This window comes from Hyaena hyaena, unplaced genomic scaffold (genome assembly GCF_003009895.1).
Source record: "Hyaena hyaena isolate Hyena2069 unplaced genomic scaffold, ASM300989v1 scaffold_77, whole genome shotgun sequence".
NCBI lineage: Eukaryota > Metazoa > Chordata > Mammalia > Carnivora > Hyaenidae > Hyaena > Hyaena hyaena.
Genome location: NW_024080708.1, coordinates 678,867 through 694,140, shown reverse-complemented (window position 1 = coordinate 694,140; position 15,274 = coordinate 678,867). Strand labels below are relative to the sequence as shown.

Genomic DNA, 15,274 nt, shown 5'->3' with positions numbered 1-15,274 from the left:
ACCAAAGGCAGCAGTTAGAGTGGATTGTGTCCTTTCCCTACTAAAGGAGATGAATTATTGTTTTGGTCTGTTCAGGCTGCCTTAACACAGGCCCAGTAGCTTCTATAGCAGAGATGCGTTTCTCACAGTTTTGGAAGCTGGAAGCCCCAAACTGGGGTGTAAGAGCCCTTTTCTGGACCACAGGTTCCTTGCTGTGTCTTCACAGGGTGGAAGGGGCCAGGGGTGCTCTCTGGGGCCTTGTATAAGAGCACTGATCCCATTCATAAGGGCTCCACCCTCGTGGTCTCATCACCCCCTAAAGCTCCCACCTCTTAATACCACCACATCGGGGCATGAGTTAGGGGGAGGGACACAGATGTTCAGACCATAAACAGTTATCTTTTCCCACAAGTCAGGGGCTGAGCCGAAACTACGGTCCTCTCCTTGGAACCACCTGGTCTTAGTCTACACCTCATCATCAGCCAGGGAGTCTTCTGGTAATGCCGGATGTCTTGCCACATGGCACGAGGTCTGGAAGTCATGAGCTCTCTGGACTTCTAGCACGCCCCTCCCTCAGACAGTTAGTTACTGCTTTCTTAAAAAAATTTTATTATTTTTTTAAAAATTTTAAATATTTATTATTGAGAGACAGATACAGACAGAGCACGAGCAGGGGAGGGACAGAGAGAGGAGGAGACATAGAATCCAAAGCAGGCTCCAGGCTCCGACCTGTCAGCACAGAGCCTGACATGGGGCTTGAACTCACAAACTGTGAGATCATGACCCACGCCAAAGTTGGACGCTCAACCGAGTGAGCCACCCAGGCGCCCCACAGTTAGTTATTCTCCTTTTGCCTTGTCCTTCCCTCCTCATGTCCTGGAGCCCGAGCCAATACCCTCTCTCATGCTCTGGGTCCCACTCCATGCCTGCTGCAGGGCCTCTCATCACCCAGCGTCTCCTGCCTACCTTGCTTCTTCTGCTTCTCCCTCTCCACTCACCACTGGCTGCTTCCCTCCCTCTGTAAATATGTTCCAGGCTCTCCCATTCTTCACTGTTATCTCTCTGTCGACATGAGCCTGGAGTTATGACTTCGCCTCTCTCTACCCATTCACTCTTGTTGGGAGGACCGTGGGCCCAGGGTCTGCAAAGTGGGGTGCATAAGATGTTCTGTTGTGGTGCCTAAGAAAATATTAGCATTTCTGTACATCGTAGAGTTTCAGCTTCTTATTTTTCCATGCTAGTGGGTTTTTTTGTTTGTTTGTTTGTTTGTTTGGCTTTTTTGAGAGAGGAGGGTGCAAGTGAGCAAGGGGCAGAAAGGAAGAGAGAGAGAATCTCAGGAGGAGCAGAGAGGGGGAGGGAGGGAGGGGGAGAGAGAGAGAGAGAGAGAGAAGCAGGGGCTCACCCAAAGCGGGGCTCATGGTCACCAAAAGTGGGGCTTGAGCTCACCTGATGTGGGACTAGAACTCACCAACTGTGAGACCATGACCGGAGCCAAAGTCAGATGCTTAACAACTGAGCCACCCAGGAGCACCACCATGCTAGTGTCTTATAATGTACACGTATATATTATAATGTACAGTTAGTTACAGATTTATATTATTTGCCTTTCAATGCTCCTCACCCTCTCCAGCCTCCTTGAGATCCAGCCCAGGGACTCGGGAGCCTCTCTGTCAGGGTAGCACACTAGCCTCACAAGGTCAGCATGAGCCCAGCTGCTTCTCATGTAACCCTGTCTCCTTCACTCTGCTTCCTTGACCACAAGCCCCACCTTAAAGGGGCAGCCCCAACGTCCCACCAGCCACCGAGGCCCTCAGTCCTGGGGCCATCTTTGACTTCCCTCCTCCTCCTGTTCAATCACTCCATGTCCTCACGATTTACCTCCCTTACCTTCTCTCACAGCTGCCCATCTGTGCTTCTCTTGGAGTCTCTGCCTTAAGCTTGATTTAGACCTTCCTATTGCCAGTCCCTAACGGCTCTCTCTGCCTCCATTAGCATCCCTTGCACGCCGCCACCAGCAGCGGCTCCTCATAACTGCACATCATACAGGACTCTCTCTCCCTTTCAAAGAATAATCAAATGCTTGGTCTACAGGTTTTTCTGTGATCTTTGGCTACACTGACCTTATCCCTTTTTTTTTAAGTTTATTTATTTATTTTGAGAGAGAGAGAGAGAGAGAGAGTGAGCATGAGCAGGGAGGGACAGAGAGAGAGGGAGAGAGAGAATCCCACACAGGCTCCACACTGTCAACATGAAACCCAACGCGGGGCTCGAACTCAAGAACCATGAGATCATGACCTGAGCTGAAACTAGCAGTTAGATACTTAAGTGATGGAGCCAACCAGGCGCCTCCTGACCTTATCCGTTTACCCATTAGCCTTCTCAACTTGACCATGATCTCTTGTAGGGGAGAGACCGTGTCTTCATCATTGCTGTAAACCCAGAGCCAGGCACATTCCCTGCCATCTAGTAGTGTCTCAGTAAGTGGGTTTTTTTTTTTTTTTCTATTGATTGGATGAGAAAAAGAATAGGACTGTCATGGGTAAGAAGAGGATAGTGGTGCTGACAGTCCTTTGAGAGATAAAGAAGTCTCCAGGGAGAAGCTCTCACCTAGAGATGGGCCAAAAGAATGAATCATGTTGAGGGATGCCTGGGTGGCCCAGGCAGTTAGTTAAGCGTCTGACTCTTGGTTTTGGCTCAGGTCATGATCTCATGGTTTGTGAGTTTAAGCCCCATGTTGGGCTCTATGCTGACAGTGCAGAACCTGTTTGGGATTCTCTTTCTCTGCCCCTCACTCTGTCTCTCTCTCTCAAAATCAATAAATAAACTTAAAAAAAAAAAAAAAGAATGAATCGTGTTGGGAAGCTAAAGTTATTCTGGTAGTCACCTGATAGATACACTGATGTGTGGCTTAGGGCTAACAGACAGGCGCACGCTCCACCCTCTCTTGCTGGAGGCTCTTGCTAAGGCAGAATCATGAGGTAAAAAGCTCCATCTTTTGACCCAAAGAGGCCTGGCCTTAAGTCTTTTCTTGCTGGATGGAATTGAAATCTGGCCTTTACCACTTACTGGCTGGATTAATGTTGAAGAGGAGAGGTGATAACAACTGATGGAGCACATTTCGTATGCCAGTGCGGGGCCAAGAAATCTACATGCATTACCTCACCTAATGTCACCACAGCTTGATGAGATAGGCTTTATTATCATTCCAATTTTACAAACGAGCCATGTGAACCTCAGCAAAATTAAGTGGTTTGCCCGAAGGTACTTTACCACTAAATGATGGAGCTAGAATTTCAATCTGAGCATCCTGGCTCTAGGCTGGACATCTTCATTTGGAAGACATCAGTAGACAGAGATCATTTAGAGCCAGGAGTCTGGATAAGGTTATCTAGTGAGTGAGATCACATAGAAAAGAGGGCCAAGGACTTGGTCCAGTATAAGGGACAGAAGGAAGATCCGGTAAAGGAGGTTAAGAAGGAGAGTCATTGAGGTAGGGGAAGAATAGGGATCAAGTAAGATGAGGCCTGAAAATTGGCCAGGACCAAGTGGCATGTATAGTTGCACGGGTTGTTAACTACACAAGGGGGCGATTGTGCCAAAAATCTTTGGGACAGCCTGGCATGGGGATAAAGAAAGAGTGGCTCCTTAAAGTTCACGTGGTGTGTGCTTCTGTCCTTGTTGCCCATTGGAATTAGGAATATGAGTGTCATGAGCAACCTCAATAAAAGCACTTGGGGGTATGGTGGGTGTGAAAATTTGGAGTGGATGGAAGGATAATTCAGAGGAGAGGAAATGATGGCAATGAGAAGAGACAAATTTTTTTAGGACTTGTGCTAGAAGGGGAAACAGAGATATGGGGTGATGGCTGGTGGGGAAAGCGGGGTCAAGAGTTTTTGCCTCTTTCAATGGAAGATATTGTAATGTATTTGTTTTCTGATAGGAATGATCCAGTGAAAAAAGGGGATAGTTGCTGGTGCGATGTTGGAGCAGGCATGAAGGGATGGGATCTAGCATACAAGTGAGGGGTCTAGCCTTAGTCATCAGCATGGTCGGGGGTTCCTGAAGAGCAGCAGAAGAAAATGCAGCTCTGGTGGTTGGGGTGCAGGGAGGAGGGAAACGTCGAGGCAGGTGCCCAAGGATGTCCTTTTCCCATTTCTCCCCCCGCCCCAATGGAATAGGAAGCCATTTCACTAGCTGAGGGGGAGGATAGGGGAAGGTTTGAGGAAGGCACAAGAAGTTGTAAAATAGTTGTCCAGGAAAGAGGAGAGCAAATGGATTGGAGGATGTGGACAGATAGTTGGGTAGCATTAACACTTGCTCTCATGAATTTAAAGCGGGTAACAGCATAGTTTTGTATTTTTCTCCAGCCACGCTCACTTGCCTGGGTGGTAGGGACGGGAAGGCAGAGAGTTGGATTTAACCAGCAATGTGTATTTGTAAGGCAGGTAGGATAGAGGGGGGAAGAGAATATCCGGAGAGTTGAGAATGTGGGGAAGGGGCTGATGGGCAAGTGTAGAAGTGAGGATGTGAGGTCGGTGAGGGGCAGTCAAAACATGGTGGGATGAGTGGACCATAGGTCCCAGTGACGTTGGAAGATGGATACGAGGAGAATGAGTTGCTGGCTAGGTAGGTTGTGGTTGTTGGAGAGTGGGGTGCATGACAGGCTAGTGCCAACACTGTTGAGGACACAGGCATTTTGACCCAGGAGCGTTGGAAAGAAATGACAAGGGAGGCAGAGTCTTTGAGGCCAAAGGGGAAATGCATGGGGAGAGGGTCCATAGGTGGTCGCAAGAAGAAGAGTGGTGTGGGTGGCAGAGTCCAAGGGCATGAGATTCCATTCGGGGGAGTGGTTAGGAAGAAGGCAGAGAGAATGGCTGTGGAAGAGCCAGTAATGTAGAAGCAGCAGTGAGGAGAAGGGAGGACCCCTCCTGACCTGTTGCAGTGGGCAGCATGGCAGGAGAACCACCCAGCACTTGAGAGAGGGCTACAGGAGTGGTGGTGTCCTCGGAGGGGCAGGAAACCAGGTTTTCGTTAGAGTAAGAAGGTGAAGGGACTTCTCGGAGGAGAGTTTGAGAATGAAGAGGATTTTGAATAGTCCTTGGGTTCCAGAGCGTAGGCTGGAAGAGTTTCTAGAATCGAGGGAAGGTGAGAGATGAGATAAGATTGGGGGGGGATTAGAATTCATGTGTTGGGGGGCACCTGGGTGGCTCAGTCAGTTAAGCGTCTGACTTTGGCTCAGGTCATGATCTCATGGTTCGTGAGTTCAAACCCTGCGTTGGGCTCTGTGCTGACAGCTGGGAGTCTGGAGCCTGCTTCGGATTCCGGGTCTCTCTCTCTGTCTGCCCCTCCTTGGCTCACTCACACTCTGCCTTTCTCTCTCAAAAATAAATAAAAAACATGAAAGAAAATTTGGAATTCATGTGTTGGTTGGTGACCTGGGAATTTGGGGCTTCTTATGGTGACCGAGGTGACCAGGGATGGAGGGCACGATGGGTTGCTTGTCTCCACGGCAGAGCATGGGGGTGTGGCCAGCATGGCCATACACCAGGAAGAAGGAGATCACATGCTTGCCATGGACAGAGTTCGTGCCTGTAATGTTTTAAGCAGTCTGCGTCCAGAGGCCTGGTGGGATTTATCAGCCTACTTTTTTTTCCAGTTTTTTTTTTTTTTTAAATTTGAGAAAGACACAGAGAGCAAGCAAGGGAGGGGCAGAGAGAGAAGGAGACAGAATCCCAAGCAGGCTCCATGCTGTCAGTGCAGAACCCGATGTGGGGGCTTGAACTCACAAACCATGAGATCATGACCTGAGCCAAAACCAAGAGTTGGACGCTTAACTGACTGAGGCACCCAGGTGCCCCTATAATAATCTTATAACAGCGTAATTATTTTCATTATACTGGTGCCAAAACGGGTGGAGAGGTTAGGTGACTTGCTTGAGGCCATGGGGCTATTAAGGACATAAGGAAATCTAGAAACACAGATTTGACAGTCTCCAAAATTTTTGCTCATAGCTACCGTGCTAAATTGCCTCCCTGGACATTGCAGGTGAAGGGTGCGCCTTCCAGGAGGGCTGTGAGTCCAGAGGGGTAAGCAGCAGCTAGAGTCTGGAAGGACATCTCAGTTCTCTGCTCCATGCTGTGCAAGAGCAGCTTGGTTTCCCAGGCCTGTTTCAGGGAGAGGTCAAGTCCCTTAGGTACCTGAACATTTGGATTATAGCCAGAGTGTTGGACCTTCCTGGGACCTTTTGCTCCTTGCCTGTCTTCTGGATGACCACGGTCAAACCAGTTAACCCTTTGTGCCTCAGTTTCCTCATCTATCAGATGATACTTGGCCTGCCTACCTCATGGGGTTTTTGAGAGGAATCAGAAGGTCATGGATATGGAAATGGTTGAAAAAGCATGAAGCAGTGCCCAATTCAAGATGGTAGGGTGATTCTGGATCGTATGCCAATTGAGGGACAAGTGTGGACCCCCAAGACCTCCAGACCTCATGGTGGTAATGCCCATTGTCAAACCTTTTCCAGCTATTCCAGCATGGTCTGCAGAGCCATGTAGGACCTCATCTCTTTTTCTGGGATTTTAATATCTTCCCGTGAGCATAAAATAGTAGTTGGGCATCATCTGGGTCCATGGGCAATTTTCCTTCTGTGTGGGTTTTTCTGTTCATTTTTTCTTTTTTTTTTTAAGTTTATTTATTTATTTTGAGAGAGAGAAAGAGAGAGAGAAAGTGTGAGTGGGGGAAGGGCAGAGAGAGGAGAGAGAATCCCAAGCCTGATGTGGAGCTCGAACTCACAAACTGTGAGACCAAGATCTAAGCTAAAATCAAGTTGAAAGCGTAACCAATGGAGACACCAAGGCACCTCTCTCTTGCCTTTTTTAATGTGTAGTTTAATTTTGAGAGAGAGAGAGAGGGTGAGTATGGGGGAGGGGCAGAGAGAGAGAAAAATCCCAAGCAGGCTCTGTACTGACAGCAGCGAGCCCAATTCAGGACTTGAACTCACAAACCATGAGATCATGACCTGAGCCAAAGTCGAATGCTTAACTGATTGAGCCACCCAGGTGCCCCTGTGGATTTTTATTTTCAAGGGCTGGAGCCAGCATCTCTGTTCATGGTCTGCAGTTGTCTCAGCTGCCATTCTGGGGGGCTCTGCCATCTTTTGGTTTTAGCCCGTGGCACAAGGCAGGCTTGGGCTCTCACACCTGGGGAACCCATAACTGCCTCCTGTCAGTAGCATGCAGTCTTGGTTCTGGGCTTACCTTGTAGGGAACAAACATGCAGCGGACCCTTCCCCTGGGTTGTCTTGTCTCTCTGGGCTTCCCTGTTGGGGGGTGTTTGTGTGTGTGTGTGTGTGTGTGTGTGTGTATTGCGGGCTGGTGTGTGTTGTGTGTGTTGCGGGCTGTGTAAGCCCCAGAGGCCAGGCCTCTTGCCAGCTGCTGAAGTCCCCCCCCCCCCCCCCCCCCCCCCGCCGAATTGTGTTAGCCACCCAGCTGTTTCCATTCCTAGCCCTCTGCCAAAGTCTGTAGCACAGTCCCCATGCCAGGTGGAGAACGTGCTCTGCTTGGCTAATCCAGGGCTTCCATTTTGTGAGAGATGGGAAACAGCAGTGAGTGAGCAGGCGTGTTGGATGGAGGGAGGATGGGGCCCCTCCTTTTGGCACGCCATGTTGGAATTGGCCCAGCTGCTTGGTCTTCGCCCAAAAGTAGGGCTACTCTGGACTGACCCCAAATATCCAGTGGGGAAACTCTTTATTCTTGGATTTAAACCATACCAGGCCTAGCAATTGCCTTTTTTGTTTTTTATGTTTTTGGAAATCTGGAAAATGGGACTAATAAATCCTACTCTTTAAATTCTTCATGTCAGATGAGAAATAAGCTTTTAAATCCTTCACCATCTCCTGGCGCCTGGGTGGCTCAGTCAGTTAAGCGTCCGACTTTAGTTCAGGTCATGATCTCATGGTTCATGAGTTGAAGCCCAGCATCAGGCTCTGTACTGACAGCTCATAGCCTGGAGCCTGCCTAGGATTCTGTGTCTCCCTCTCTCTGACCCTCCCCTGCTCACACTCTGTCTCTCTCTCTCTCTCTCTCTCAAAAATAAACATTAAAAAATTTACACATGAAGTGTATTTATATTCTTCTCTAAATTGTATTTACATATGTATAGGCCAGCTGTAGTGGCCACAGTAATTATTGCTTTTGTCTGTCTGGGTATTCTTTCTACTTCTCTTCCGGTTTCCCTGGAGAACCCTTCCCTCTCCCCATGTGACACTAGTAATCACAGATTACTTAGTCCAAGTAGGTGATCCAAGGCTGATACGGAGTTTTGAAGATGTTAAGGGTATGGGCTGCTATCTTGTTGTTTCCCACCCTGTTAACATTCCAACTCATAAGAAAGGAGAGCACGGGCAGTGAGAGGCATGCTTCTTTCTTTTTTTCATGCTCCTTTCTTTTAAGGGCACAATTCAAAGTCAGATGAAGGGCTCCTGGGTGGCTCAGTTGGTTAAGCACCTGACATTAACTCAGGTCATGATCTCACAGTTTGTGAGTTTGAGCCTCACATGGGGCTCTGTGCTGACAGCTCAGAGCCTGGAGCCTGCTTCGGATCATGTGTCTCGTTTTCTCTCTGCCCCTCCCCTGCTCATGCTCTGTGTCTCTCTTTTAAAAATAAATAAACATTAAAAAATTTTATAAATCATTCATCACCTCCTCATCTGGAGCAAGAAGTGACATTCTGTTGTGTTTTTTCAAGCATATTGTGCAGAACACTCAGTGTTCTTTGGGGGAAAAAAGGCACTGGCTAAGTTTGGGAAACACTGGATAAACAATTGTAAGCAAGTTTTGCAGTGGCAGAGACGACCCAGATCCTCAGTATACCACGAATAGCCGTGGTGAGTCTCCAGGGGATCTAGTATATGCAACATTTCTTACATTGCAACCAGCTGCCTTCTTTTAGTGAAATGGTTTTTCAAGTACCATCTCTGCCAAACGTGCTTTGGAAGATGCTGGCCCGAGGTCATAAGTGTATATTCATTTCATTTTTTTTTTTTTATAATTGCGAAGGGAGGTGAACACTTGAAATGCATGGCTTGGCTAAGATGTAGATCCTAAAGAGCATGGGCGGTCCACTTCAGAAGCTGTTGACATAAGTGCTTCCTGCTCTGAAATGCCTGTCTCTCTCCTGTCCTTACAGCTCCCCTTTGAATTGGAGATTTACTACATTCAGCATGTTATGCTCTACGTGGTGCCCATCTACCTGCTTTGGAAAGGAGGTAAGGCTGCCCAGCACACTGCCAGTGCCACTCCCCCTTCTAGCCACACCCACATCTAGCCACCCTTCTCCCCCCAAACTAGCCACTCCCACACCTAACTGCACCCTTCTGTTCTGGGGAATCCTCATGTGTTGGAGGCCCACCAGAATCTTGAGCTGCTACCAGCCTGGGTCTCTGCAGTATCCTTTATGCCACACAGCAGGGGGTGAGAAGATGGGCTTGGATAAGGCTTGCGAAGAATCTGCGGGATTTTCAGAGCCCTCCTTTGTGCTTTGTCGCTAACAAACCTTTGGTGCCGCTAACTGTGAGTCCTGGGGCCTAGGCCTTGGGATCATTGTCTGTGGTGACATTGGGTTTGCATGGAAACCACCCCCCATCCCCAACTCTGTGACTCACTTGTGCTGTGCCTTCCTCCTTGCCTCAGTGTGCAGTATAGGGTAGAAGGAGAGAAGGAAGCACTCAGCTTTCTTGAGAGAAGGACCTTGCGCTCTCGCTCATTAAGTCCATCCTCTCAGAACCAAAGATATTGAGAGAGGCAAGAAGGTCAGGGACTGAAAGGTTATAGGACTGAGGGAAGAAGCAGGTAAAAGAACATCGACCACTGTGTAAAATAAACCATGGACTACCTTGATTTCATCATGACGGAGAGACCACCAACTTGGTGGAGATGGCCTTGAAAGGAAAGCTGATCTCTTTGTGACCTCACAGTGACCCTTAAGTTATCCCCTCCCTTCTCTGTTATGTGGCAGATGAGAGGGGACTAGCCTCTCTATCTTGGTTGCTGGGACTTTTTGGGAGGAACCAACGCCCCTATCTCACCTCATGCCGCAAGGCCTTCATTTCTATCGTGTTGAAAATGACACGAGGCCCTCTGGGCTGGTGAGGCCACTGGAAGATGGTTTGGAAGTTGTGCTTCTTCTAACTCAGGAAACCTGGCAAATCTGAGGAACTTTTGGCATGAGCTAGCCTCAAGGACCAGTCAACCTGGGGACACATTGGGGGATGGGGCCGTTGCTCTCCATGGAGTCTCCTGCGAGTCTAGTCGTGAGAGATCTGTCCCACCCCCAGTATCCTGATTTCTGTCAGGTAGCATTCTTTTCATAGGGCTCGTCTCAATATTCTTTGAGGCTGTTTTTACCTTATGCAGCCACTTGGGGTCTCACAGAGTCAGAGAGCACCTCCTTTGAATTTGCCCTAAATGTACTGTTTCCCTCTCTAAGCTTTAAGGAAAGTCTTCATATCCAGGAGATGCGTGTCATTTTCCAGGTCTGTCTCCTGTGGCACAGGAAGCAATTTCCTAATAATACTCAAGTCTGGGGGGATACACTCATTCTGAATAGAACCAGGCAGACAGCTGTCTCTGTGTTCCAGAACTGGCCCCCCTCCCCTTTCTGAGGGATGAGATGCAGCCATCCTCAGCATCCCCTTCCCGCAAAAAAATCCTGCCACAGTCTGGGAAGCTACAGCTTCTAGAAGTGATAAGTTCCACTGCTGCCTTCTGTTGGATCTATCGCCACACTGTTTGGGGTAACTGAGCTGAGGAAGCAGGGATGCCAAAGCTTAATTCCAATTTATTTCTCACTTTCCTCTTTCCTCTGGTGCCTGGCCCAGAGTAGAGTCTGTAAAAACATTCACAGTAATAATAACCACAGTAAATGTCAGCTTTTCATTGAGTGTTTCCTGTGTGTGAGATACTTTACTAGGCACACTTTGTGTGTTTTCTCATGCAACTAACCCTGGTGAAAAATGCCCCTTCTACAAAGGAGAAAACCAAGGCTCGGAAATGTTATGTACCTTGCTCACAGCCATCAATAGCAGAGCCAGGATTCAAAGCATGGCCTCGAGTCCCTCTCAAACCAGTCTTTTTCCCCATGTACCTCGTTGTCCCGAAAGGCAGGTGCCTGTCCCTTAACCACAGGAGGTTGGAAATCTCCCCTCTAGCCATCCCTGACACAGATTTGTTGAACACGTCCTACATGCCCAGTATTTGTACTAGGGAATCAGAGATTCCCTGCTACAGGGAGTCTCTGTCTGTGGGGGAAGAGAGCGTTGTAAGTGTAAAACAGTGGGGATACGTATGACAGAGGATGCTATAGGAACAAGAGGACACGATTTATTTTTTACCACTTCTGGGCTCTTAGGAAGCCTTAGCTTCCTTTCTGGCTCTTTGCTGTCATCTGCTGTTCATTTGGGGGAAATTCTATGCACTTAGAGAAAAGTCTGGGTTTCCTAAGGCTGGTTTCACCTTTGGTCCTGAGCCTTGGACCTGGGCCTTGCACAGGGCAAATCTGTCTGGAGTGAGCAGCAGGAAGATGATTCCCTGTAAATCAAAAAGGCTGACAGTTTGGGCGTTCTCTTTCCTAGAAGTCTTGTAATTTTCCAGAAGTAATTGACTTTTGAGTTTTTACCCAAGGCAAGAAAGCTCTCCTGTAGGTACCTCCCATGGCCAGGAGCCCTGTTTTCTTGAAAGACAGAACTGTGCTGCTTTCTGTGGCTTGGGGTTGGTTCCTTAGTACCTAGTGGGATCCCATCCCTCCTTCATTACTACAGTCCTTTGGCATGGCCGTAGTGACTGTGACATCCTTTCTCCACACTGTTCTTTTTTATATTTTTTATTAAAAATTTTTTTAATGTTTATTTTTGAGAGAGAGGGAGAGAGTGTGTGCTCCAGTGGGGGAAGGGCAGAGAGAGAGGAGACACAGAATCTGAAGCAGGCCCCAGGCTCTGAGCTGTCAGCATAGAGCCTAATGTGGGGCTTGAACCCATGAACAACGTGAGTTGAAGTCAGACGCTTAACCAACTGAGCCACCCAGGTACTCTTATCCACCCTGTTCTTTCTTCCTCCACCCTTCCTTTTTATTTCTGTTTCTTTTCCTCCCAGCTCGTTGCCTTTGGCTCTCTCTCTCTGGAACTACACTTGACTCTTAAGCAATGCGCAGGTTAGGGATGCTGCCCACCCGCCGCCCAGCCTAATGGCCATGAATAACTTTACTCCCTTAAAACGTAACTACAACGCCTTTTGTTGACCAGAAGCCTTACCAATAATGTAAACAGCCAAGGAACACAGATTTTGTATGTTGTATGTATTACGTACTGTATTTCTATAATAAAATTAGCTGGAGAAAAGAAAATGTCATTAGGAAAATTGTAAGGGAGACAAAATTTATGGTACTGTTCTGTATTAGAAAAAAATCTGCACAGGAGTGAACCCACCCCAGTTCAAACCTGTGTTGGTCAAAGGTCAACCATATATTTTTTTTATAACCTCTCGCCCACACAGCTCCTCACAGAACACCAAGTCCTCCTGTCTCTTGCCTGAAGGTCCTCCTAATGGAGGCTGCTCTTCCTGTTCCGCCCCATATACTGCCCGGCCCCCCACTGTCTATCCCAGACTACTATTTCATCTCTCAGGTGAAAATGCTTTCTCCTTTACCATTCTCTCCACTTTTTCTTTTCACCACTACTACCACCTGACCCCTCATCCACTTCTACCATGTTCCTAGATGCCTTTGGCCCCTAGGTGCTCAGTATTTCCGTTACAACGCTGGCCAGCATCCAGAAAGGCTTCCAGCGAAGACCACTTGCCCCACCCAGCTCCTCAAAATTCAGGCTTCTCCACCTCAGTGACTTCTGTATCTTCTTATTTTCAGCTAACTGACCTTGCCTTCCTTCTTCCCCCGAAACTCCTCTGTCTGAGATCATTAGCGCCTAAGTCCCTTTCTGTGACCTGAATCTCTACTCTTTCCTACTTCCTCTCCTTCCCAGTCAGCTTGTCCCACTGTAACCAGTTACTGGAACTTTCCTTTCACCAGCTCCTAAAAGTGTCTCACCCCTTTATCCCTTCCACCAGGATCAGTGTCCAATCCCAGTGCTCAGCATTGGCCTCCTGGGGAAAGTCTCTCAAGTCAGTGAGATTTGAGCCACTAAGATTTCATGGTCTGTTAAACTGTGCTGTCAACACCATTGCTGTGGTATTCTTTGGTCAGCTTCGCAACACATTGCCCTGAGAAGAACCTTTACCCACCCACCCTCAAACTTCCTGTCCCTTCCCACTATCGATAGATGCACCGCCAACACATGACAGGAAAAACAGATTTCCAGGTGGGAATTCCCTCAGTTATTTCTTGCTCTAAAAGTTGCTTCACCCACCCCAGTCCTTACATTGTTCCCTTTCATATTGGAGGAATTGGTTTTGTGGTTATCTCACGTCTCTTCCCCTCCTCTGTAACTTCATTCTATCAAGTAGTCAGTCACTTGCTTCCTGGATTTCAGCCCTTTCTTCACTACTGGCTTTTCAGCCAAGAAGGATGCCGAAGTCTTCCCCTTATAATTTTTTTTAAATGTTTATTTCTTTTTGAGAGAGACCGGGGGGACGAGCAGAGAGAGATAGAGAGAGAGAATCAGCAGAGAACCCGATGCAGGACTCAGTCTCACGAACCATGATATCATGACCTGAGCTGAAATCAAGTCAGACACAGCCAACTGAGCCACCCAGGTGCCCCAATTTTAATACACTTTAAATATATAGCTATTAAAGATGAAACGTTTACCTGTTTCCCACCTGAAATCATCCTAGGAACAGAACATAACTGTCTGTGGGTGGCACTTGCTTGCATCTGATGACCCCATATTCTCAATTGCCTCCCATCCCTCAGAACATTGCCATCAGGCATCTCCACCCGCCACTCCCTGCCCAACTGTTCACAGAAACATCACTGCTGAAAATTGCCACGATGTCTATGTGACCAAGTGACGTGACCAAATGACTCCCTCTCAGATTTTATCCTGCTGAAGCTCTCTTCCGTGCTGGGAAGTTGTCAATCATTCCTTTTTGGAATGCCCCACTCTGAGGGCTTCCAAAGTCTCTCCCACTTGTGGCTTGCCTGCCTCGCTCTCCATGCCTTCCCCCTCCTTCATCAGGAGTTCTTTTTTCTCTGGCCTCCTGAGATGTTCATTTCTCCAGAGTTCTGTTCTGGGCTTGCATCTTGCTCTGTTTCTCTTAGCATGTTCATGTGCTCACACCGTTGAACCAGCAGTCCGAGGAGTCATGGCCGCCACACTGCTGTCTGCGGCCCAGACTTACAAGATTTTAGCTTCATGTAGTTTACTCGGCACCTCCACCTGAGTGTCCCAGCCACACCTTCAACTCAGCCTGTCTGCGCTGTCCTCATTTTCTTCCCCCTCAGCCCTGCTGCTTTTCCTGTGGTTCGTGACAGAATCTATTTCACCCATTCATCTAACACATACGTCTTATTCCTTTCCAGGTGCTATAACAAAACACCACAAACTGGGTAGCTTATAAGCAACAGAGATTTCTTGCTTTCAGTTCCAGAGGCTGGGAAGTCCAAGATCAAGTGGCCAGCATGGCTGCCTTCTTGTGAGGATTGTCTTCCTGGTTTCTAGCCTGTTCCTTCTTTCTGCATCCTCACATGGTGGACAGGGCAAGGGATCTCTTTGGGGCCTGTTTTATAAGACGTTAATCCCATTTGTGAGGACTCCAGTGTCATGACCTAAGCACCTCCCAAAGGCTCCACCCCCTAATCCCATCCATCTTTGGGGGTTAGGATTTCACCATACGAATTTGGAGGGACACAAACACAGCAATGTGTTTACGCATGCTTTCTTTCTGCCAGGCTCTGCACTGGCCCTTGGGGTGCCCTGAGGAGTGAAAATCAGACACCACCCCTTCCTTCATAGAGTTTATAATGCAGTGGGAGGAGACAGGAATGAACTGAAGAATCACACAAATAAGTACATAGTTATAACTGATGTAAGTATTCTGAAGGAAAGGAATGTGGTTTTCTGAGAGCCGAGAATAAAACAAACACCTAGTTTGCAGGTTTCAGGGAGGGTTGCCTGAGGAAGTGACGTTTCAACTGAGATACGAAGGATACATAGGGGGTTCACTAGGCAAGTGTAGGATTACGGGTGGGGGACCCTAATAGCGTCACAAAATCACGTGTACGACAGTGCTGTGGCAAGAGGGAAAGCTGGGGAGAGGACAGGTGACGCTGGTCCGGAGGGACAGGC

General features: G+C 48.1%; 1 protein-coding gene across 6 annotated transcripts in view; it reads left to right on the top strand.

Moving 5' to 3' along the window:
• The window catches only part of TMEM164 (transmembrane protein 164), a 175,456-nt gene that overhangs the window by 127,811 nt on the left and 32,371 nt on the right, over positions 1 to 15,274 (top strand). For all 6 annotated transcript variants that reach the window (XM_039233525.1, XM_039233521.1, XM_039233524.1 and 3 more), the window contains one exon: positions 9,166 to 9,244. In XM_039233525.1, coding sequence (XP_039089456.1) covers positions 9,166 to 9,244 — 79 coding nt within the window. The remainder of the gene's footprint in view (positions 1 to 9,165; positions 9,245 to 15,274) is intronic.